We start from the raw sequence: 25,616 nt of genomic DNA, 5'->3' as shown, positions 1-25,616 counted from the left end.
GACTTGCATAAAAAATTTGAAATCTGTTGATGAAAATCAGCTGAGAAATGAGCATTTACTGCGCATCATTTGTTATGCTGGTTTCTTTAAAAGTACCTCCAGACCTTAATAATTTCTGAAGTACATATTAAACCAACATGTGTATGATTTGCCAGTGTTTCTTGAAGTATTTGGTTAATCATCTTCACACAGAAGACACCAAAACCCAAAGTATGCTCTCTTTTCTGAATGATTAAGCCAGGCTTCCCTTAACATTTCACTGGCAAGTGGGGCTGTGACAGTTTGCTAACAACAAAGTGAGAGAGAAATCCATGTAATCTAGCCTCTGAAGTCATATAATCTGCTGTGAAAAAACAGAAAAAAAATGGGAAAAGGAAAGAGCCACGATCCCAAAGATGGAAAAAGAAAAGAAAAGGCCAAGATGCGTCTCAAAAGAAATATAGGTTATGTTGATGGGGTAAGTTTTATTATAGGATCAATTGTTGGGGCAGGGATCTTTGTGTCTCCCACGGGGGTGTTAAAGCATTCCTTGCTCAACGTCGGCGTCGCACTAACGATCTGGACTGCATCTGGGCTGGTTTCTCTGATGGGTTCCCTCTGCTATGCGGAGCTGGGAACCGCTCTGCCCTTCTCCGGAGGAGAATACAGCCATATTAAAAGAGGCCTTGGATCCCTACCCGCCTTCGTCTTTATCTGGACGTCAACATTTACCAAGCCAGCATCAAATGCTGCTCGAGCCTTGCTGTTTGCTGAATATGCCACCCAGCCCTTCTACGGCATTTGCCCTGCACCAGAAGTGCTGAAGAAGTGCTTGGCCTTGGCCGTTCTCTGGTCCCTGGGGATTTTGAATGGCTGCAGCGTCAAAATGGCTGCGTGGGTGCAGACGGTTTTCACTCTGCTGAAGATGATGACCTTGTCTGTAATCGCCATCGGTGGCATAGTTCTCGTTGGCGGGAGAAAGGAGAGTCTGGCCAGGTTTGAGGATGCGTTCAGCTCAGAGATCCCCAACGCGTCACAGATTGCCGAAGCCTTCTTCCAAGGACTGTATGCGTATGGTGGTTGGTGGTCCCTCAATTATATGGCAGGTATCTCACTCCTCTTCTTTAGATTTTGTTCTGCAGTTGCCATTCTTATGTTCCTCAGCTCATCTTAGTAGAACTTGTCTCTCTTTTAAGACCATAGGGTCTCTCACATTTTATGCAAGCCCTGTGTTTGTTGGGGCTGGTAGAAGAGGCGTTGTTCCTCTCTAAGGAAGTTTCTTGCTTCTTGTGCAGTCTCCAGAATCAGACTGACATTTCCAAAGGAGTACAAGAGAAATCAAAATAGTTCATTTAAAATCTCATACATAAACAGATTTTTTCATACCTTAAAAAGTTGCATTTTGTCTTAGTGTCAGTGTCAGTGCATTTTTAGAAAAGGATTAAGATATCCATGCCAAACTATGTGCACAGTAAAGACCAAATCCAAAAAGATAATTGATTAATGTGTATTTAAATATCTGTACCTTCTCTAAGATTATGCAGCTGTTTTTTACGTGGGCAAATTCATTTTGAATTGTGTTAAAATACAGTAATTTTATGGGATGTATAGAGTGGTCAGTAGTCACTTCCTTGGGAAAATAGTTTTGCACAGAAGGTGAAGAATGTAAAGAAAGTGGTATAAATCCTTTCATATAACTTGTGCTCAAACATTCAAACCTTTTTGAATATCCATTTACTTATCCTACTCTGTATCTGATGACACAAGTGGCAGTAATAAATAGAGCAGTTTTTCATGAAAGCTGCAGAGATAATATTCATAATGTTAATTATGCACGTCGCGAGTTAAATGAATAGTGTTTTATAGTATCAGATTTATAGAATTAAGTTGTAAGCAAATGGATGTTGCTTTTATATCTTTAAACCTATTTATCCATTGACCTCTATCACATGTAAAACATTAAATACACTGAATGTGTGAAATGCATAACACAAAGTTCAATGGTGAGAACAGTGTGAAAATTGGGTTAATGTTTAAAAAAATGACTGTTCTTATTAAAATCCAGCTATTCCAGCATTATCAATATGCTGCAATAAAAAAAATGAGATAAATTAGCAAAGTATAATTTTAAAATCTTGGGATTTTCTTAAAGGCAAGCATTTAGCTTTGTAAGCCCGAGAAAATACAAAATTATTAGTAAAATATTAATTTATTTTCTGATCAGTTAGCAGTAGTAATAAATACCATACACTGGACAGCACAGATGTTTAGACAGATGCAACCTATGCAATAGTCCTCTTCTGAACTGAATTTCCTATTCTTCAACAATAACTTAATTCCTGTGAGCTTCAGCTAAAGCATCAGGTGCCAGCTGGACATCAGGACTGTAACGAGCAACAAAACAAATGGAAAGACAAATTTAAATTGGCAGTTTTGGTGATTGTCCCCTTCTGGACTCAAAATTACTAAGTGTATTTCTTACATTTGAAATAAATCCCAAATTCTCTGATAGTCCGTATCTGAATTTCACTGTTGTGCTCATTCACTCCCTCTGTGCGCTACAGCCAGTGCTGGGGCAGGCTGAAAGCTGATGTTCTGGACAGGAGACAAATTACATTTGAGGGAGGAAAGGGATTTCTGTCTCCTAAAAAAAGCTCAGTTAAGCTGCACATTTGACTTTTCACTTCTTCCCCCTTGTGAGTTATTGGTTGGTAATACTCAGGAAGCCTTTTGTAAATGCTGAGGGAAGCGGGAAGGGGAGAGGAAGTGAGAGGGAAGGGATGAAGGAGTGAAAGAGGGGAAAAAGACCCTTTTTGACTATATGAGGATGAATTATTAGGGTTCTGGAAACCAGCTCCATCTTTTGCTGGGACTGTCACATGGGCAGGAATGTGTGCCAGTGCCTCAGTTGTTCAACTGCAAAGTTTGGAGTTTTTTCTCATTTGGTAAGAGTAGTTTTAAGCTAAGATGCCAGGCTTAGCACTAAACAGTTTTCTTCTGCCAACTTTGCCCTGGAAAAGATAATCAACAGCAGAACCCAGCTGGGAATGGCCCCATTTGAAAGCCACTGCGTTACTGCTCTTCTGTCAATACCTTCAGTCTCTCCCCCTTACATTTTCTGTATTTCCTGATGTAAGGGCAAAGAGAAAGGTTTTGTGGAGGAATAGGAAAATACACTCAGAAAGTTTCAGATCAGGACTCATGAGGTGATGTAAGAATAAATAAACTGGCTTTAGAGTCTGACATTCAAGCTTGTGATTTAAAAGTATGGCTACTTGAAAAGTTCTTACCAAATCAATTTTCTAATGTAAGTCAAACGTTAAATCAGAGAAAAGTTATCATAGAATCATAGAATGGTTTGGGTTGGAAGGGACCTTAAAGATCATCTAGTTCCAACCCCCCTGCCATGGGCAGGGACACCTTCCACTAGATCAGGTTGCTCAAAGCCCCATCCAACCTGGCCTTGAACACTTCCAGGGATGGGGCATCCACAACTTCTCTGGGTAACCTGTTCCAGTGTCTCACCACCCTCACAGTAAAGAATTTCTTCCTAATATCTAATCTAATTCTCAGTCCTTTTGTCATTTTTTTATCAGCCTATCAGGCCTCTATCCATCCCTCCTTCCAAGATAGTTAAAAAATAGCTAAATAAGAAAAAAAGAGATTTGAAAAAATGAAAAATATTTTGTTTAGACTTCTTTGATAATAAACTGAGAACAACTGTAGGACCTCACAAGCAATGTAGCTTAGGAGCCATGATTAGGGGCTGCGCAGGACTTTGGTGTCAGTCTTGTCAAGCTCTGTGCAGATTTGCTACTGAAACACACTTGCAGAAGCTACATTGCTTGCTTTACTAGTCTTTTTAAATTGTATTTTTCAGAAGAGATGAAAAACCCTAGCAGAAATATCCCCTTAACTGTGATGACTGCTGTTCCGGCAGTAATTGTTTTTTACTTACTGGTGAACATCTCATATCTGACCGTCCTCACACCTAAGGAAATTGTCTCTTCAGGTATGGATTTGATTTTTTTTTAATTAAAAAGATGTGGTCCATTAGCATACCCATCTGATGTCAATTCACTGGGTTACTTCTGCTCATCTAACTTCCCAGTGGGAAGTCTGGGTTTCATTCTAACAGAGAATTCTTGCTTAATTTTACTTGTGTATGACACAAGTTGGACTGAATGCAGACAGATGTTATTAGGTGTTGAAAATGTTGGCTTAGACCTGCACTGTCTAAAAAGAAATCAGAAGTGTATTAAAACTTGGAAAATCAGGTGGAGATCAGGTCTCTGTTGAGTATAGAGAAGGCCTTTGTTTTCATGTAGTTTTAATCCTCTCTCCTCCTTCCTTCCCTACCTCATGATGTCTCAGGCTAAAGCCATTACTGTTTAGGAGGTTGTCCTGGTTTCGGCAGGGATAGAGTTAATTTCCTTCCTAGTAGCTGGTACCGTGCTGTGTTTTGGATTTAGGATGAGAATAATGTTGATAACACACCGATGTTTTAGTTGTTGCTGAGCAGTGCTTACACTAGTCAAGGACTTTTCAGCTTCCCGTGCCCTGCCAGCGAGAAGTTGGGGGGGGGCACGGCCAGGACAGCTGACCCAAACTGGCCAAAGGGATATTCCATACCATGGGACGTCATGCTCAGTACATAAACTGGGGGGCGTTAGCTGGGGGGGGGGTGACCGCTGCTCAGGAACTGGCTGGACATCGGTTGGTGGGTGGTGAGCAATTGCATTGTGCATCACTTATTTTGTGTATTCTTTTATTATTATTTTCCTTTCCTTTTCTGTCCTATTAAACTGTCTTTATCTCAACCCACAAATTTTACTTTTTTTCCCAATTCTCTCCCCCATCCCACTGAGGGGGGGCACTGAGCGAACGGCTGTTTGGTGTTTAGCTGCCTGCTGGGTTAAACCACAACAGAGGTGGACAAGTCCACCATTGTAAGCAATATAGAAAAGCCTATGGACACAAAAGTGTAGCCATTTCATGTGTGTGTGTGTGGATTATTCATGATATATGTTGTGATTCCTTAGAAGAGCCTATGCAAAAGTCCAATGTGTGCAAAGCCTCTCTCAGATCCTGTACCAATAAGCTGTCCATGAAAAGGTCCAGGAGGAGCTGTATTTCTCCTTGATTGTCCAAACAGCACCTTTTAAATACCAATGTAATGAGGGCTGAGCTGTCACACCTTGCCTCCAGGAGTGACAAAAAACATACCTCATTTGGATGGATCAATTATTTTTTTGCCTGTGAGAACAGCTCAATAACATAAATGGGAGCAGTGTAGCTGTCACTCAGCAACCTCCTATTATCACTCAGCCATTATCAGGCTATCTGCTGGGAGAGATGCATACATTTGCAGATCCGTCCTACAATGAAAGAGGCAGCAAATACCAGAGTATCCGTGAATAGCTGCCCAGCTGGCACGAGCAGCTCCAAACATACCGGGAGAGCTGTGCTTATGTATGTCAGCTGAGGAGATAGCCTTAAAATTATAGCCCTTGTTTCAAACATTGCTATGCATTGCTGCAGTTCCTGTTTGATCACTACATTTTTTGAGGGGTTGTTTTCCCCATCTCTAATAACCTATGCTGCGCATATCACTGCAAGACCTATATTCCTCATGGCGGTTGGTTATAGGCCCACTAAATATTAGTCCTTGCTACCATATGGGCTATAGCTAATTTCCAGGAAATACTGAATATCTCTTGTTCAGAAATAATCTTTCACATTTCCCAGTTCCACCCAAAGCAAGACCTCATTAATAACACGCTCGCTGACCTGTCTCTGCATGTACATGCGCTCATCTTGGCAGTTTCCTCATAATAGTAGATCACTGTGGTCACGCAGGGGACTAATGCATTCGTTTCTTTCCCCACGTGGCCTTGCCCATCCGTGTATGTTTGTGATTCATGGCGGTGAGATGCAGCTTGCTCCCTCTTGGCAGTCCATTACCGTGGTATTGGCCCCAGCAGGTTTACCAGGCTTTCTTTGGCAGGCAGCACTCCTTCTTGCTGTCATCCCCCAAAGGAAATTTTTAGCTCCTGAATTAAATACCTTTAGGATTAGATTAGTCATGTTTGACTACTGTAACAAAAACCAGGCATTGCTGGTAAATAATGGGTATTTCATGTATGTTAAGTTTCATTTTTGTTGAGTCTGTCAGTAATTCAGAGCATGGTACCTACACTAGACTAATGCTTTTCTTTTTTGCAGTTGCTGTGGCAGTCACTTGGGCTGATCGAGTGATCCCCTCTGTTGCCTGGATCATTCCTCTCTCTGTTGCTGTCTCAATATTTGGTGCCCTCAACAGCAGCATGTTCACACTAGGTCGATTAAGCTATGCTGGAAGTCAGTCAGGACATTTACCTGTTTTAATATCCATGCTTAATGTCCACTCCTGTACTCCAGCACCAGCCATGATTTTTTCAACCACCATTGCATCCATTTTTATAATCCCCTCTGACCTTATTACGTTAACAAATTACTTTGGATTTTCTGCCTGGCTTATGATTGGATTGACTTGTGCAAGCCTGATTGTACTTCGATACCGGGAACCTCATCTACATCGACCATACAAAGTAAATGGAAATAAGTTATAAAATGTTTTTGCAGATTTTTTTGAGTCATGGGTAGCATGCAAAAGTTACAGAACAAGTGCAAGTCAAAAGTGGATAGTCACTACAAAAATAGGAATAATAAGCACAATCTTGAGAGCCTTATTCAAAAACTTTGCTTCACTGCAGAAGGAAAAGAAACAGGCAGATGGTCTCTGCCCCAGAGAACTTGCACTTCAAAACAAGAGATGGATATATGCAGAGTGGGGGAGGTGTGCAAACAATGTGAAACCATACTATTGTGGAGCAGTAACCAGAACAGTGTGGGATCCAGGCTGGCTATTCATGGTTAATTAAACCTTGATCTACTCTCATCTTTCCTGACACAACCACAGACGTTAAGGATAGGTTTAATTTAATCTCAATGTAGCTGTCAGAAACATGGGTTAGAAGTGCATGCTCATTGTCAAGGCTTCTTGTAGGCACCCAACCCTGAGTTTCTTTTAGGAGCCCATAATATCATATGTGGATGAATGGTTTTCAGGGCCTGCCTATCTGTCCCCCTTGACAATAGACGGAGCCCGAACAAGTATTTTAGAACAGTTGCCTATCTTGTAGGCAATTTGAGGTCAGATGAATCTCATCCTGGGTGAGATTGCAGCAATATGAGGAACAGTACTCTAGTGTGGGAAAGAACGCATTGTTGCTTTTATGAATGAGGCATAAAGTCATGGTTGGTCATTTTATTTCCTAAACCCTTTTTTTTCTTCCTCTTGCAGGTGTTTCTACCAGTTCCATTTGTGATGGTGGCAATGTCTTCCTTCCTAGTTCTAGCTCCCATAGTCTGGTCTCCAAACCTGCAATATGTTTATGCTTTCCTGTTTATGCTGGGAAGTCTTATTGTTTATCTGCCTTTTATACATTTTAAATTGCATTTTCCATTTCTTGATAAAATTACTTGCCATTTACAGCTCCTGTTGGAAGTTTCTCCTGCTGATGAATCTACTGAGAGCAAGTGTGAATAATGGCAAATGTTTAATCCCAGTGCAACTAACAGTCAACAGAGGATTGTGTTTAACTGAGATTGCAGAAGGTACAAGTTAGATGTCAGGTGTGATATACAGGCGTGCATGCATGTGCATGCATGTGTGTATATGTACCTACATATATAGATGAATATACATATATTGCATACATATATACATATATGCAGTTATATGTATATATACATGCATGTATATATGTATAGACATTAGCATAATGAGTTAATATGTATATATTTTTGTGTGTGTATACATACATATACGTAGATGTATATGTATACTTATTTAATAGGTGCAAAGAATCTCTCTTAAACTGGTAAAATCTGTAAAATGCTCTCTCTTGCTCCTGAAGACACAGTTAAAGTTGCATATGTTCTTGCAATAATAGAAATAATGCTAAATTACAGCACAAATAATTATCAATGCTATCATATAATAAATGAGTAAATACATACCTAACAGCATCATTACATAAATATACTTTTGGTCTCCAAACTAAATTGTCTGGATTATTTTTAGTTCGTAGTAGCTTGTTTATTAGAACTTCTGGTTTTAAAGGCTTTATACTTCTGTTCATCTGCTACCTTTTTTGTCTGAATTTATTTTTAATAAAAACCTTTGAAGAGTGTCATAAAATTGACTAAGACCTTTTTTAATCCCAAGAAAACCATGCATGGTGCATCTTAGCTATTTTAGAAAAACACATACAAATTCAGGGAGAAATCTCATGAAGCACAAAATAAGGCAATAAGAATTATTTATCCTCTTTGTCACAGCAATAAAACTAAAGATATGTGGATTACTTTACTAAATTGTTTACATCTTAGCATTAATATTACCTTATTCCTTGGTTTCTTTTCAGTGTTACTGAGAAATAAGAGCTTTTTTAGGCCTCCTCCCCTCTGTTTTTATTTTGTTTATGAAAGCAAGATAAATAATTTTTTATTTTGATAATTGGGCCATATTAAGTTCGCTGAGTATTTAAACTTAAAAACAAAGAACAAGTACACAAGAAACATCACATACTTAGGTGATTAATGTATTAATATATGCTGTTATTTTTATAATTACAATAAAAATGCATGTGTAAAGTGGTTTTTCAAATCTGTTAAAGCTGAGCAATACAACCAGCAGATGGCTCCAGACTAACATCTCTCTTACACCGTGATATGCTGGGTTGCTGGATGTTGTATTGGTGAGAGAAATAGTTTTACAGAGCATTATATTATAACACTTACAGGAGAATGAAAAAATACTTGCTAGAAGATTCAATTCTCTGATGTATCAAAATTTTAGCGGTCAGAATGATAGATAAAGACTTTATACATAGCTACCCAAAGTATAGGTTACCCATGAATAATGCTGGGAACCAATTGGAGGTTTAAGAGGGTTTGACTTTGCACTGGAACAAGCCCCCAAATGAAAACAAGTATACGTAGAAAGTGTCTTTTCTCACAGATGGTGATGTACACAGAATGAAAATTTGAAGTAAAAATTAGACCTTTTAAAATGCTGTAGGAAGCAAAGCCCATGCAAGTGAGGAGTGAAGTGAATACAGCTGAGCTGGAGACTGGATCCTGCTGAAAGCAAGGCAGGAATCAATGTTTAATTTCACTCAATAGTGCTATCGGAAAAACATTTCTCTTGATATTTAGATTTAAAAACTCACAAGACTTGACAAAATTTTATAGGAGTAATATTTTAAGAACTGAATTCCAGTGAATGTTAAAAGGAAGGAAGGATTTTACTAAAGGAAGGAAGGATTTTTACTAAAGCACCAACCAGGGATTTGTAAATGCAGGTGAGGTGCCTGGCAGTGACACAGATTTTCAACTGATATTGATCAAATCACTTATTTAAACTCATGTTTTAATATGTAAATAAAAATGGAAGTCATAAGAAAAAAAAAGTGTATGGGACAATAATATGGTGGTGTAGACCACATGGTTAGAAAAAGCAGACATCGGGGGGGAAGTTGCTCAATTGGATGTGTAATTTCTGTGTAATTTCTTGTCAGTAGATCTACTTGAGCTTGTTTATACACTTGAATTCCATAAGGAGTTGGGTACGTAGTGAATACATATGTCAGGGTATGTTTGGGTAATTGGAGCATGTATCTGTTAATGATACAAACTTCCGATTTAGAGGTTTAGCAGTTTCAACAAATTAGGGAACTCAAATGTCCCAATGAAATGTAATATGAAATAAATTGCATCTATATATCTTTTCGTAATACGAAGTAGATAGTTTTTCTTTTAACAAAAATCTAGGAAATGGCACATAAACAGGCACGCACATACCCCACAGTTTCAATGGTTGTTGCCAAAGGATCAGCAAAGACGAGAACAGTTAGAACAGGTCAGAATTAAAATTGCCCATGCAAACTTAACCTGCCCCTTCTGTGAAGGCACCTTACAATGGCCTTTGATTATCAGATCATAAACTATTCTTTCAATATATCCCTACCTCATTTATTGGATAGAATGGATGGTGCCCAGATAATTCACTATTACTTTCTTCCCATTTCAACGTGTGACCTTGCACTTTATTTATCACTCTCTGCTCAGATGCTGTTCTTGATAGACATTATTAATTTCTTACAGACTTTTCTATGGTGTTCCTCATGACAGCATGTGAGCACTTCACAAAAACCCACTAATTTGCCTTTACTGTCATGAGCTGAATCAGTGGTATCATCTTTGCTTTGCGGAAAGTGATTTAAGCTGATGTGTAGGTTGCACAACAAATGCATTTTGTGATGTTCCCTGAGATCCTTCAATTCAGATCAAGCACCTCGATTGAGAACCATTGATGGAGATTCGGGTCCAACTATGAATGTTTCTTTATCTTAGGAAGCAGGGCAAAGAGCTGGGGAATTGGTGGACATACACCTTGTATGGCTATTCAGCCACTATATACAGATTTCGGTTCTTCCACATCTTTTAGATGGAAACAAAGGAAGTATGGCCAAAATTGTTCACTAGCTTTGGATGCCTAAGCCAAGGTACCTTGGACCTGATTTTTCCTAGTAATTAATAAGTTCAGAGTGCCTATAGTCTCCTGGAATTAAGTTCCAAGAATAGTAAAAAAGGAAAGAAGGACAAATTGTCACTGTCACTTTGGTTTAGATGTATAGCAGGTATCCTATAACTCAACTTCTGACTAACTGTGGGTAGCTGCAATTCCTTTAAGGCATACAGTCTACAAAATGTTAAATTACAACTATGAGAGTTTAAAATTCCACCAAATCAAGCTGTGGGGATTTAAGATGGGGTGTAAAAAATGAGGAAAACAGAACTAATGACAATTTTTAAAAATGTTGGTTTTAGTGATTTCAGTATGACCTTGGAATTGTATAGGGAAAGAAAAGTTTGAATTCTGGGCACTATTCAAATTCCTTAATCCAGCAACCCTTTTGCAAGTGCCACCTCATTTACTACATCAAATTCCATTCCTACAGTAAATGAGGGCTCGGTTACCTCACATTTAGCGTCATCTTCAACACAAACTGTTGACTTATTCCCAGATCTGAGTGAGATAGAGGTCTTCTGAAAAGTAATGCTCTCATTAAATGACCCGCTGTTTGGAAAGGGACTCACACAGCTGAGCTGAATTAACATTATAAAAGCAATCTCAGATATGGTATTGCCTATCTTCTGAATATGAGTCACTTGATGTTCTCTTAATGCAGCCTTTCTTTTGCCTGAGTGTTTTAGAATGCTAAATCACAAAGAAGCAAATACAGTATTCAATTTATATAGATTTCTTATTGTTGCTGGATCATTCCACATTTCCAAGCAGTAAGCATAAAGGAACAGAATTCAAATTTATAACTCATATTAGCTGCTCTGGCCAAGAGCAATTCAATATTTTAACATTATAGCTTGTTTTCAGTGACACTAGTTGGTCTCAGCTGCTTTCCTGCTTGAACATATCTCAGAAAATGCTATATAGAAGTGTGACTGTTTTAGTACTAGACTACATCAGACATTTATTTAGATTTTTAATTTATTTTTTTTACCTTTGACTTCATAACTCTTTTAAGCTCATGCATACTTGCATGTTTCAGAAGTTCAACCTTACAACAAATAAACTTAAGATGTGGATATTTGTTTTTCAATACGGTACTGGTCCAGTTTGGCATGTGATGTCCTTAGCTGTTTTTCTAGCTTCCTAACACAGTATGTCTGCATTACTTTTTTTTTGCCATTATCTCCATAAAAAGACAATGTAAAAAAACAAATGATAATCAGTCTTATTTTAAAAATTACTTATACATCATGCTAACTGCATGTGTGCTGACTGCTTTACAAGGAAAATTCACTCTGAGGCAAAACCCAGCAATTGTACAGAAGGAATGAAAAAAATCAGCAGTTAATTGATTTACTTCCCTTTTCATAGTCATTGTTAACTGTGATTCCAATAAAGAGATAATCAACTAATAATAAACAGTTGTACATTTTTGTGTGTGCTTTGATGTGGTGATTTTTGGTTGGAACCTCTGGTTTACACAGGGGAGGATGTGTGAGGAGCTGCCTATAGCTGTTAGGCACGGAGGGGCTCAGACCACCTGAATTCTAATCTTAGGTTTCGTATGTGTACCGTGGGCATTGCTAAGGTTCCCCATGTCTCAGTTCCCGCATCTGCTAAAACAGAAACAATTGTGTTTTAACAACTTACAGGTCAAAGAGTATTTGCTTGTCACCTTCTCTTCTGTATCGCAGTCAGAAATTATTCTTGTCGTTGCCTTCTACGAGTTATTCCAAATGATGGGGGACCCTGAGCATTCCCACTTCTTACTGGCTTGATCTGGAGCTGTAGGTGCTTCAGGAACTTTGAAGCTGTTTCTATTCTGCTTTGGAACAGGAAATTAAATATTTTTAAATTAGCAGGTTTGGATAACCTGTATCCGACAGGTTTAAAGGCACCGTTGAGGAGCTTGACTATTAATGTTGATTTTCAGTAACTCTTGCAACACAGGGGAAGTTTCGGGAGAGCAAAAGAAAGTTAACATGCCAGTATTAAAAAAGAATAAAAGAGATGACCCAAGTAATTGTAGGCTTGTCAGTGTGACATAAATCCTTGGAAAAATACTGGAACAGCTAATACGAAACTGAATTAATAAAGAATCAAAAAAGAGTAGCATAATTAATGCCAGTTCATTTGTGTTTATGGAAAATAATCCTATCAAACCAGCTTCACATTATATTTTCTGTAATTTTGGTTGATTAAAGGATAATAATGTTGATGTATAATACTCAAACTTCTTGAAACGAGATGAGAAAAGTCTCATAAATATCTGGAAGATGACAAAATCAACATGACACATTAAATGCTTTAGAAACTGGCAAATGAGATCTCAGTTTAACTTGTGAAAAGGAATCTCCAAAGCAGCCCCACAGAGATGAGACCTTGATTCTGCCCTCTTTCATGTGCCTGTCAGTGGTCTGTAAAAACAGAGCTATTGCTGAAAAAGTTTATACTTGACTAAAATGGAAAATGGCAAAATAGCTATTGCTGAAAAAGTTTATACTTGACTGAAATGGAAAATGGCAAAAAAAAAAAAAAAAAAAAAAGATTGACAGAGCACAGAGCCAAAATAATCAGGATCCTGTAATCGGCTGGGCAGAAGCAAACAATGTGCTCTGCAAAAGTTACAGTCATATATGTAATAACCAAAACCACTGCCCCCTTTCTGGTGGCAGTACACTATTAGATCAGTTTTGTTGCTGGTGATTATGAGAAGTGGTCCACAGTCGTCGTGAAAGGTCAACTGAACTAAGCTTCAGTGAGATCCTGCTTCTCTGTGTTGCATTGGCAGCGATGCTTAGACCTCCTCTGAAGAACTGGTTCCAGTTCTCTCTCCACAATGGGAGAAGTGGCTGTGATTTCTCCCTGAATCCTTTGCAACAGCAGACGGGTTGATGACACAAAACCAACCATGAACGATAGCTGGCACTTGGTTATTTTAGCTTAGCAAAATGGAAATTGTTTGACTTGATGCAGAGCAAAATATTACTAATCGGCTTTTTAATTTAGCAGATAAAGGTACAGCAAGATCCTGGACCTGAAAGTTGAAGCAATTCAGACTAAATTTGAAGTACATATATACATTATTTTACCAGGCTCAATATGTTCATTCAGACATCGTTAAAAATAAAAATTTATTCAGGAAACAGGAGAATTAACTTTTATTTCTCCCATTTCTTCTTAATCCCCTTTTGCAACAAGTAAGTTGCAGCCTTTGACATACTTTCCAGCAGAAATTTCTGTCAAAGCCATTCCTATCAATGTTTAAAAGTTTCTCTTATGCAGCACATTTTGACAGCTCTATTTTTTTCCCACAATTGTCTAATCATTTCACTTTGCAGTCGTGAGCTCATTCTAAGCCAAAAAGGTTATGGCATCATTTTGAATTTACTTTCAGAAGCTGCTGAGGATAAACGTGACATCCGCCAAAATGCGTCAGTTGCGTTTGGTCATATGTATTTCAGTCTTTGTAAAAGATGCCTTTCTGGTCTGCAGTTTATCCTCGTTGCAAACAGTGGTTGCACTAGTTTGGTTGAACTGCTGCAGGAACTGCATGTGAAATACTCAAAAAGTCACCCAAATGTGAAAACATGCAGGACACTGAATTGTGGTCTTCAGCTTTGTCTCCAGCATAAGAAGTTTTTAAATTTGCTGTCAGAAATGACATCTCCTCTGTGCGTTCATTGCCATGCAAGTTTACTGCCTGTTATCTTATACTTGCTGGTTGATTAAGTTTTTGCTTCCACTAATACTCAAGCCTGCGTAGTTGTTCTGATGTGTAAAAAAAGCATTCTTAAAAGTATTTCCCTTCTGAATTTGTCTCCTTTGACTTTCTGGTTTGGTTTAAGCTCTTTGATGTTATTGAATTTCTGTTCACCGTATAGATTTTATTAGACTGACCAAGTCATTACAGAACTTTCCCTGTTCACAGGGGGACATCTTCACTAAAATCAGGGTTTTTTTTCCAGTTTATTTAATGAGATTAATTATGTGATTCTTTCTTCTTTTTCTCTTAGGTGAGCTCGATCAGTATCATCTGAGGGCACTAAAACTGGGCTTAGTATCCGAGAAGCAGTTACACAAATGATGTAGTGTAGAGTTCTTGTAGGGTGAAACAGGAATTTTTACTTGGACTGCATAAATTACTCCAAGTCTGTCCACAGTGTCACTCTAAGGAGTTATTCTTAGGTAGTTATTTGCCAAGGCTTCTAACACCTGTTCCAAAGCAGCGATTCCCAGGAGAGGCTCCCATGTCCTGGAAACATGACTTGTATTTCTTGTTTTGGATGGGTGATAGAGATATTCGTATTTCAGTGTCTGTGTCCAGATTATTCAGCATGCCTTGTAGCAGCAGCTTGCCATTTCATTACCTGTGATTTTCCTCAGCTTTGTCAGACCCAAAGTATGTCAGGGATAGCTTTGTGTTTTTTCTCCAGGTTAGATAAAATATTTTAAGGAGGTTAGGGCCAAAAGGTGATACATGAGGGACTCTACTAGGAATACAATTGTTGGAGGATGCATTCTTGTTCACAGTTGCATTTTGTGATTTACTGGTTTTTAATCCATTTAGCATATGGTGTGGTAGTTTTGTGTAATTCCCATTTTTGGAATTTAAATGTAGAGTAAGACCAAGCCAAATACCTTAAAAAATTATGACCTTATTGCATTGTCATTATTACATTTAACTTGGGGGATCCCGTACATAGTTCATAATGACTTTCCCAGTACATTGCATTTGTGGTACCTGATCATGCTTGTAATAATTTGGCTTTATATATTTTGGAGAAAAACTGTGCTTCTTCTTGATTCTCTTAGTGTCATCCAGATATTTTGATACGGGCTTTTGCTAGCCTTCTTCCTGTAATCAAGATAATGCCTATGTTTTAGTTGGAGGAAACACTAAATATTCTCTGGAGCTGAAACCCACTGACACATTCCCTGCTTAGTACTAGCTTCAGCCTTACTACCTTTAGCCTTACAGCCTTTTAAAAAACTGCACCATTGGAAGAATCAATATTTAGGGCATCATCACTATGATCATAATTAATCTTTGGGATTTTATGTATAATCAATATCAATATTAACCCCTAGAGACAAGGCTTTTCCTTAAGGAAAAAAAAAAGAACCTGAAGATCAGCTTTTTAATTGATCTTTTAGTCTCACAAATCCTCATTTCCTAAAATGCTTGGCAACATGTGGTTCTTACTCAACTATTCTAAATCAGACATGTAATTTGAGGCCTAAATTAAGGAGTCATTTTGGTTTTGCTCTTTGTTTTCAGAACTTGCATGCATAACAATACTGGCCAGATATTTCAATAAATTATACAAAATTATTCCTATGCTCAAGTAAGTGGCAGAGCCACTATAAAGCTGGTATCAGGTTCATAACCTTAACTGGGACCTAGTTGAAGTGCACCCAGTCCTTGATCATGTCACAATATTTCTTCTGAAAATCTTGATCAAGTAATGCAGACCTGGGAGTGGGTTTTTGGAAAGGTATGTTGAGATCTCAGCATCATGTGGAGATGTCTGAAAAAGTTTTAAATGACCTGCCACCATGGTTTCTGCATGGTCAATGGTGCAATTTAGCCACCTTCTACTGAGAGCCGTGTAAACCAGCACCTTTAGGGAGGAGGTGTCAGCAGCAACCCTCAAAGACAAGGGTGTGTCTCAGATCACAGTTCCCTTTGTGTCTGGTCTAGTGGAAGCATCTCCCTTCACCCATGGTTAACTAACAGTCTTCAATTAAATGCTGAAGGTCTTTCATCAGAGAAATCCAACAGCAAGGTGAGGGTGGAAAAGAAAGTCACTCTTCCTTTTAAGCAGCACTGGAGACAGAAAAGCCTCTCTCCCTCTCTGATCCCTTACTTGACTGCTTGGAAAGCTCACTGATTTATATATTAGTCTTGCAGCCTTTAGCTGTGCTTTCCAAGTACTCTAGACAGTAATCTAGAAAAACACATATATATCCTTAAAGTCAATGAATTTACTTAATATAGATGTAAAGAACAAATTTACTACTCCAACCTCCCCATATTTTTCCAACCACTTCAGCTGAAGGCCGGGTGGGTATCGGTACTTGCATCTTCCTTGTCTGGACTTTGTGTGAGGGCCAGGCAGCCTTCATCTGCACTGACAGGGCAGTGAAGCCCTCTGAGAGGAGTTTCCTGGGATCAGTGGAGGTGTCAGGAACCAGGAGCCCTAGGTAAATCACCACAGCCGCAGTGTCTGACCCCATTCTCTGTGCGTTTATTGTAAGAAGCGTAATTTCCCTGGTTGTGATCTAGCACCAACTGAGGTGGTCAAACAGGTTGACAAATGAAAGGTTAATTCCCTCGGAGCCAGAAGGCTTTTCTGCTCCAGACCCAAGCTGGGGTAAGGTGAATTTAGTGTAAGCTAACAGTACAAAACAGAGATAGTGATCTGGCAGAGGAATGGGCAGAAATAAACGTGCAGGTAACTGCAGAGTGATGCTGATCCATGAGCAGCTGGCTGTGAGCTGATCTGAGGTGCGTAGAAAGCGAGAAACTGGGAGACGGGCAGGAAAGCAGCATTTATCTTTGCTGGGTTTCAATACAGCTTAAGAAATCTTCCTCAGATAAAAAGTACTGATTTGAGTTTGCAAATCCAACTTTAAATTAAAGTAGGACTATATCTGAGGCTTGCTGGAGTGAGATCCCAGTGAAACCAATGGATAGGCTCCCATTAACACACCAGGGTTTTATTTCTTTATTGGCTTGAATCATATATAGGATGGAAGGGTCTTGTTTGAACTTTCATTCCACATAAATGTTAAGGCATTTAAGAACACCCTGCCTACTTTTTAACTGCTTGAAGATCCTCTGAGGGTGTTTTTCTTAAGTTTCTAAAACATTCTCATTAAATTTATTAAAATACATCTCTTAGAACATTTTCACATATTAAAAAGGAGCATTTGTCCCTTCATACTGTAGTAATTCAAATGACATTGTTTAAAATTAATCTGTTGCAGTAGTCTCTTTTGACACCAGAATTTGTCCCTCGAAGTTTTTCCTTAGTGTATTTTTTGGGGACTTTTCACCTTTTTTCCTCTTACCGTACTTGCATGTAACATCTCTTCTTTTCAGTCCCTTTGTGCACTGAAGACCCACAGTAACTGCTGCAGTATTTATTACTCCACCACTGTTCTTGCTGTTGTGGTTTAACCCGGCAGGCAGCTAAACACCACACAGCCAAAACCAGGAGGACACTTGCACATCCTCATGCAATCAGTAGCTGCTGTAATCTGCTCTTCTGGATAAATAATGGGAGTTTTCAAACATTCTGCATGCGTTCCCAAAACAAGGGGACTGCATGACAGTGTAGGATTCTCAGAAGGACAAACTGAAAGCCCGTGACACAAACACACTGATCGACACAACTAAAAAGCAGGAATGAGCCCTTTTTTTTCCCATGGCCTGTCTTACTGTTTCAGCAGCCCAAGTTGGAGTCGAAGCAGCAGCTTTAACTGAACTTTCCTTTCTCCTAGAACTTGGTGTCCCTGTAAGTCCCTTCAGCCCCCATTGCAGGTGCATTGCACCGCTTCATTGCTGGAAGCCAGCTGGAAATCTGCTGCTATGGGAGCTGCCACTTCTACTGACATACAGGGAGCCTCTGGTGAAAAAGCCGACTTCACTAGTTTTGCATCATCCACTCCCTGTCTCTGCATACAGGGTATGTATGATGGCCCCGTGCACGCTCCTAGGTCAGTCCCAAGGCTGCTGCCCTGGGAGTACCTGACACTGGAGCTCTCTGTTTACGGTGCCTCAGCCTCCAGTCTGCACCTGCTTTTCTGCTCTGTGATTTCTGTTCCACAAACACTTGCAGCACGTTCGTCAAGGCTTTCCTAGCCTTTGTCCCCATCTCCATCATCAGTGTCACCCTTGAAGACGTGATGCTGTCTGTAGAAGGGGCCAGGCTTGATTTGTGTCGCTGGTAACTGATGCCTCTTACCAGAATGTGTTTTTTAAGGGATGGAGGAGGTGGAGAAAGGACCCCTTCCAGGGACTCTGGGTGAGATGACTGGCCTGTTAAATGTCCACATTTCTGGCTCATTGTCTTGACAAGAAACAAAGCAGGCAGTCCTCTTTTTGCTTTTTCAATGTGTGCAGAGATAGAGAGGCGTTTCCCCTTCCTTAATCGAGTCATTGGCTGCCAAGGTATGCTGGCATGGGCTTCCACATCATCTCACCACTATGTGAGATAACGCAATTAGAGTAAAGCTTAAACTAGTGAAAATTATGTTGAGGGCCATTTCAGCCCCTATTACCTGAGAAATAGCAGAATTTATCATTTAGATGCATCATTTTGCAATAGCTTTCCTCCATTTTGCAAAAGTATGAAAACATAACATGCCAGTAAAGTTTTTCTTCTTGCCAGTGCCACTTATTATGTACTTGCTGAAGTATTTGCTTTTATCTGAAAGAAGTCTGTGAGTCCAAGGTCGCAACAGAATAACATCATATGTTTTCATTTTCATTTTAAAATTATTTTGTCTTGTTCCTATCTGCACCCCTTTTGCATTTCCCATATGTATCTGGCAAGTGAACTGTCTGTCTGGAAAACAGCGAATTTTAAGCAAGGATTGCAGTGTATTTAATAAATGAATTTTGAATTTTCTACTGCTTTTATTCACACCATGAACCTAATTTTAAAGGTTACCATAATCAAGTCAGGTAATGAAATGTACTGTGCTCAATCAAAGCATTAGTATGATCAATTTTTTGCTCTTCCTGAAGAGCAAGTAAAAGATTAATATTTGCAAGAGCTTCAGAAATTAGTGTGGAAAAAGAAACCAAGAAAGGAGCAGAAAAAATTCAGACAGTAAGAAAGCAAAACTTCTTTACTGCATTATTGACAAGGAATTATGTTCCTAGCAGTGAAGTGCTGTTGAAAGCAAACAGGCACACGGCCTATATTGCGGATATTTTCCTTGAGAAATATTTACCTGTACTGTCCAGTAAAATAATCTTTATTTTTTACTTAATATAATATAAACAGTTTAATATTATAAAACATTTTTGGGTGTATATTCGTAAAGCTGCACATATTAAATGTGTCTTACAAACTTAAATGTAGTTATCTTCAAACATACACTTTGCAGTATTTTCTGTAAATTTGTTTTCTTCATATCGATGTTTGGAGAAGTTGTTTTTCACTGATATAAACCAGAACAAGGATTTTTTGCACTCACACATGAATTTATGCTAGAAATGCACTTCTTCACTGCAATGGCAATTAGAATAAAAGCAGCAAGGAGAAGACAGAAAAGTAAATTTTACGTTGTGAATAAGACAGAATAAAACTGATTGTGAAATAAACCTGATATATTACCATCTCTTTTCTTTAGTATTGAGAGAAGACAGCTATTTTAAAATCATGAGTCCATGAACATTATTAAATGCAATATAAACTCTTGGGAAAGAGCTGACAGAAAAATATTCTAATATTTAAAATGTTTGAGACCTGCTTACTCCTGTTTCATCTCTCTCTGAAGGTTTCAAAGTCTTAAGTGTCTCCCATGCTTGTAACGCACTGAATCAGCCAACGAAGGGGATCAGGATCCCTTGGTCTGCCTGGCTGGTTGCCTAAATCACCTTGTATGAGTTAAGCTGATCAATTCCAGTGGTTAAGTGCTAAAGACATGCTTTATTTTAAGAGCTCTCTCTTCTTTTGAAGATGCAAAGACACAAATGCTCTTACATGAATATTTTTAAAAGATGTGAAATCTTAGGAATGAATCACTGTCAATTCAAACAAATTTTTACTGCAACTATGCAAGCTCTGTGAAATGATATGGAATTCCAGTGAGATTTTTCACAGCTGCTTCTACCATCCTCTAAAGCTCAGGGATTTGTCTTTTTAAAGCCAGGATGCACTACTACAGACATCTAATTAAGCTGAATACTCATTAAGATATTCAGATAGCTTTGCTACACCATTAACTCTGGAAACGGATCAGCAAATATCAAACCCAGTGTAAAAACCGTAAAGTCATTCAGTCACAGACTCACAGTCACAGTTCTCCCAACGTTGGCTGGGAGAACCTCTGGCAGTCATCAAGTCCAATCTGCTTCAAAGCGGGACTATCACCAGCAGTAGTCAGCTGTGCCGATGTCTAGGCACGAATCTTGAAAGCTTCCAAGGGTGGAGATTTTACAGCCTTTCTGGGTAACCTGCACTACATTCCCAGTGAAAAAGTTTTTCCTCATGTCCAACCTCAATCTCCCGTGCTGCAATGTGTGGCCCCTTGTTATATCATTTGCCACGAGAGGAGCTGTTGGCTTTGTCACCTTCGCAACTACCCTTCAAGTAACTGCTGGTTGCTCTTGCAGTGTCTCCTCTTTGCCCAGCTCCTGCAGCCCCTTCTCATGGTGCTCTCAGCTCCTTGGCAGCTCTCCCCTGCCTTGCCCCTTTCTCAGCCCTCTTAAACTGGGGAGCCCCAAACTGGACCCTGGTGCTGAGAAGACAGGCACAGCAACTTTCCTTGATCTTCTGGCCACAGTCTTCATAAAGGAGTCCAGTATGCAGTTTGCCTTATATATGGTGAGAATAAAAATGGTGCACACTGGAAAAAAATCCTTATTTTAAAACGTTGGGAAACGATCGGATATGAGCAGGCTTCAGAAAGTGACCTCAGGGTTAAAGCAGGTCCTTTTGATGAAAATATCAGCTCCAAGCCCAGTAGCAGTAAAAGAATGAAGCAAATGCCATGCCAGAGGAATGATCAGAAAAGTAACAGAGAACAACAGAGCACAGCGCTGTGCCCTTTTGTAAGTTAAAAACAGTATGTGCCATTTCAGTCCTATTTCAGAAGGACATAGTAAAAACAGAAAAGATACATGGGTTGCAAGGGTAAACAAAGACGAAGAATGATTCCTTACTAGTCATAGATGCTGAGCCTGGAAAAGAGCCAATTGAGTGGAAATGCAAAATGCAAAAACAGGCTTGTAAATTTGTGAATGGCATACACAAAGTGGACAGAGAACATTTTTTTCTCTTTATTTTTCAAGATAATAACTAGTAGATATCAAATTATATTATCAGTTGGCAGCAAAAGCAAAAAGGAAGGTATTTTTCACACAATGAATAATTAATCTGTGGAATTTCTTACCGTTGGATGTTGTGAATGCTGGAATTTTACCAGGATTCAAAAAAACAACTGGACAAATCAACAAAGGAAAATCCATTGTGGATTATTAGAAGTTGCATCTCTAGCTTAGTAAGTGCTAGTGCTAGAGATAGCTAGAGGCTGAGAAAGTACCCTGGGAAAATATTCACAACATGCTTGCTCTCCTTTTTATATTTTTTATAAGTGTTTGCCACTGGCCAGTATTGGAGGTAGGACACTAGGAGCTAGAATATCCTTTGGTGATCCAGTACAGCTGTTTGACATATATCTTTTGTGTCCTTATGAAAATCGTATATACAATATTCATTTTTTCCCCCTGAATTTAAGTTAAATCCAAAAGAATATGATACATGGATTTCTAAATCCTCCACAGAAAGAGCACTTCTGTCCTGTTAACACCAGTCCACCTCATAAGTCCAGTGGTGTGAATGGAAAGACATAAACTGACTTTATAATAAAGTCCAGTGGGGATATGCTAAGTGAGAAACAGGCAATTTGGAATAGGAATTCACTACACTGTCAAATTTTTGTCATACCTTAATCCCCCTGAAACTTCTTCTGTAGGGAAGTAAAATAAAAAAAAAAAAGCTCTCTAGCCTTTTTGCTATATTATGAGTATTGTTGTTCCCAATTAGAAAAAGTTTCCCCTTCCATGTACAGACTTTTAGCTTATGACCTCTATTAACTTAGAGGCAAGGCTTCAGAATAGCTGGTGACAGCTTTTCTGGGGCTGGAAAAGATTTTTTGAGGGCACTGTTTTTCTGATACTGAAAATGACAGTGGTGTTCTTAAGCTCAGTACATGCTTCAATTTTTACACCAGCTATAGTCCCCTTCAATACTATGAGAGTTATTTCTTTTGTGCTGTCAATACAATGGCGAGACAGTTTTTCCCTTGCTTTTCAGTGAAAACTACTAAATAAAAGTAGTAGAGCCAATTTCAAAAGGCGACTTGAAGACATTATGCAAGCACTGTGCTTTCAATTAACTTAAGCGTGTGAAGCCATACTCTTAGAGCATACCAAACAAAAGCTGAATCAGGATTTACAGAGTCCCACAGCTTTTTCCTCTCTGTGGCCAGGATCAAAAGCCATTAAAGTTTTTAAGGAACTCTCTATTTGATGACAACAGGCTTTGTATCCAAACTAATTGTGGGATAAGTTTAATCCCTGTAGCAACTGTGAAATGCATTTATAGCCCGTTTTATAGCTTCTGTCATGTGTGGAGGTGTTCATGGCTCTTGCCCTCCCATGGGCATACATTTCTTGCAGGCAGTTTAACTTTTTTGCTAATGCGAGCATCTTAATTTCATGTATTTGGCTTCCAAGGCAGGCAGGAACTACAATGAGTTTGCACCTTCCTGGGCTGGCCAGACCCATCTAAACACAGCAGTTAACATGCCTGGAACAACTTGTGCTGAGCATCATGGCTGAGTCTTTCCAGAGCTCGGGCTGCCAGGCTGCAGGGTGAAATCCAGCCCGCCACGGCTCTGGTGCCGGCACTGAGCATCACGTTGCGGCTGACGGTGCCGCTGCGCCTGGGTGTCTGTCCAGAGAGAGCCAGGTGGGCCTGCTTGTGCTCCTGTCCCTCTCCTGACAGACTGTAGTTATAGCCATTTCTTAGGTTTTCAAAGGTTGCAAGTATGGATGGGTCAGTTATCCTTCTACAGCTTTTACTGGCTCATCAGGTAGCAGTCTGTTTCCAGATCATGCCCTCCCCACTGAATATGCCTGCACGTGTGCTTGCTGTTACCGTGCAACACAGACTTTGGAACAGTGCTACAATTTAAAGAAATAAATAGATCGCAACTTATCCATAACTCTTTCAAGAACAGGCATTTTGTTTTAAAAATGCAATTCCAGGCTCTTATGCTACCATTTCCTGACAGACTGTAGTTATAGCCATTTCTTAGGTTTTCAAAGGTTGCAAGTATGGATGGGTCAGTTATCCTTCTACAGCTTTTACTGGCTCATCAGGTAGCAGTCTGTTTCCAGATCATGCCCTCCCCACTGAATATGCCTGCACGTGTGCTTGCTGTTACCGTGCAACACAGACTTTGGAACAGTGCTACAATTTAAAGAAATAAATAGATCGCAACTTATCCATAACTCTTTCAAGAACAGGCATTTTGTTTTAAAAATGCAATTCCAGGCTCTTATAGCTACCATTTAAAAAAAAAAAAAAGAAAAAACCCAAAGAAGAGCAAAAAAGGCATTATTAAGCTTTGCATTTTAGCTGTGCAAAGCTGAACCTGTCATATAGGTCTGTAGTGTAGTAATATTATTATATTGCTGTTAATGCTTAAATGTTGTTCACATCCACACATTCAATCTCACTTTTTAAAACTCTCCTCTAATACTTTGGATTGGAAAGAAGAAATAAAATATATTCCAGCTTTTTACACCTCTCTGGCAAAGGCTATAAATCACTTTCTCTTTAGGGACAAATATGTAATCTCCTATATAATCACTGACCTTAATAAGAAGACAGAACAACCAAAAGCAATTTCTCTCGTTATAAAACTGTGAATACATAACTAGTTTTAGAGAGCCTGGTGACTCTTGATAGGAGTATCTGAAGAAAGAAAGAATTCTCAGAAAGACAATGAATTTCTATTACTAGGCACAAGACAAAACTGCTTTGAATGTTTTCAGAGATAGATTAGTAGGATGTGGAATTAGTATATTTGGAGTCCTGTGCATTTCCTACCAATTACTGACTTCCTAAGAAGAAAATGTATTTCTGTACTATACAGTTGGCAAAGTCGTGGTCAGGTTTTGCGGTGCAAATCCATACCTTACTTCTGTCTAAGACGCCTCCTTCAGAGAAGTGTAAGAGGAGAAAGTTTCCAAACCTGGACATACCTTAAAGGAGCTGAGGAACGGTAGGGTCATACTCAGCGCAGAGCCCTGAGTTCAAAGTAAGCACAAAGACTCTCAGTGTGCCATACCCACTGCACCCCTCTGGAGCGTGCTTTAGTAAACTATGTTGCACAGTGGCAGCGATGACAAAGGAGAAAATTATAACTGTATTCTTGGTAACGCTGTTTTTTTTCATGCAAATGAAAACTTTGAGTCTTGGGTTTATTTTCTAGCCTAATTCCATATTACTGTGGTCCATGTTCAAAATGCAAAGCTGCAGTAATTCAAGCTAGATACTGTATAAATCTGATTTTTTTTTTTTCCCCTGAAAATTCCTGTTTCTCCTTTGCTTTCTCTATTGGTAGTAAATTCCCAAAGTCTGAGGCTTGCGTATGATACCATTCAGTATTATTTATTTAACACAAACACTCCCCGAATAAAAAAGATTTGCCACTCTATGATGCACTGTGAAACCTCTTCAGAAACAACTTCACATAGAGATTCATTAAGTTTGATTAATCATTCACTTGTGTCACTGCAATTTAAGCAGGATTCATTTAAATTTACAATAAGTTTAAGCAAGAGGAAAAGCTGGCCAATGTGGGCCATTGAAGACAACGGTGCTCAAAGCTATTTCAACTTCAAAGCGTGCTTTGTCCCCAGAGCCAGCTCACGGTTATGTAGCGTCACAGACAAAATGGAAGTTCTGCCCCAAGATGATGGTGTTGGTGACCTTGTCCTTCACCTCTGCAGGCGGCACCATTCAGGGTGTGGGGGCAGAAAGTGAATCCCAGGAGGAGCTATGGGAGGGAGGACGGGATGGCAAGGGGAGATTTTGGGGGGTGATAGGTGACAACCATAAAGTCCCAGAGCATGGAGGTGGGCTGGACTCACAGAGCTCCAGGGAGGAAGGAGGTCTGTGTGTCTCCCCTCACTAATACGTGTTACCTTCTCCACTGAGCGGGTGTCTCCTCCCAGCCCTTGGCA

The 25,616-nt window shown here is 39.3% G+C and overlaps 1 protein-coding gene across 1 annotated transcript; it reads left to right on the top strand.

The window, feature by feature from the left end:
* The first annotated feature begins 364 nt into the window (after window positions 1–364).
* Window positions 365–7,655, top strand: SLC7A13 (solute carrier family 7 member 13). The gene is made up of 4 exons (XM_009276031.2): window positions 365–1,085; window positions 3,860–3,991; window positions 6,205–6,569; window positions 7,325–7,655. Exons 1-4 carry the CDS (start codon window positions 365–367, stop codon window positions 7,568–7,570), a joined length of 1,464 nt encoding a protein of 487 aa, XP_009274306.1. The 3' UTR covers window positions 7,571–7,655.
* Window positions 7,656–25,616: the final 17,961 nt, after the last annotated feature.

Source organism: Aptenodytes forsteri, unplaced genomic scaffold, assembly GCF_000699145.1.
Source record: "Aptenodytes forsteri isolate BGI_AS27 unplaced genomic scaffold, ASM69914v1 Scaffold433, whole genome shotgun sequence".
NCBI classification, from domain to species: Eukaryota; Metazoa; Chordata; class Aves; order Sphenisciformes; family Spheniscidae; genus Aptenodytes; species Aptenodytes forsteri.
Note: the sequence above shows the minus strand (reverse complement) of the source record. Positions and strands in the feature narration are given on the sequence as shown.

Excerpts from the sequence above, each read along its gene's own strand:
- SLC7A13 (XM_009276031.2), top strand. The coding sequence starts at position 365 with ATGGGAAAAGGAAAGAGCCACGATCCCAAAGATGGAAAAAGAAAAGAA. Across the intron at positions 1,086-3,859 it reads GTCCCTCAATTATATGGCAG|AAGAGATGAAAAACCCTAGC; the intron begins GTATCTCACTCC and ends TGTATTTTTCAG. Across the intron at positions 3,992-6,204 it reads TAAGGAAATTGTCTCTTCAG|TTGCTGTGGCAGTCACTTGG; the intron begins GTATGGATTTGA and ends TCTTTTTTGCAG.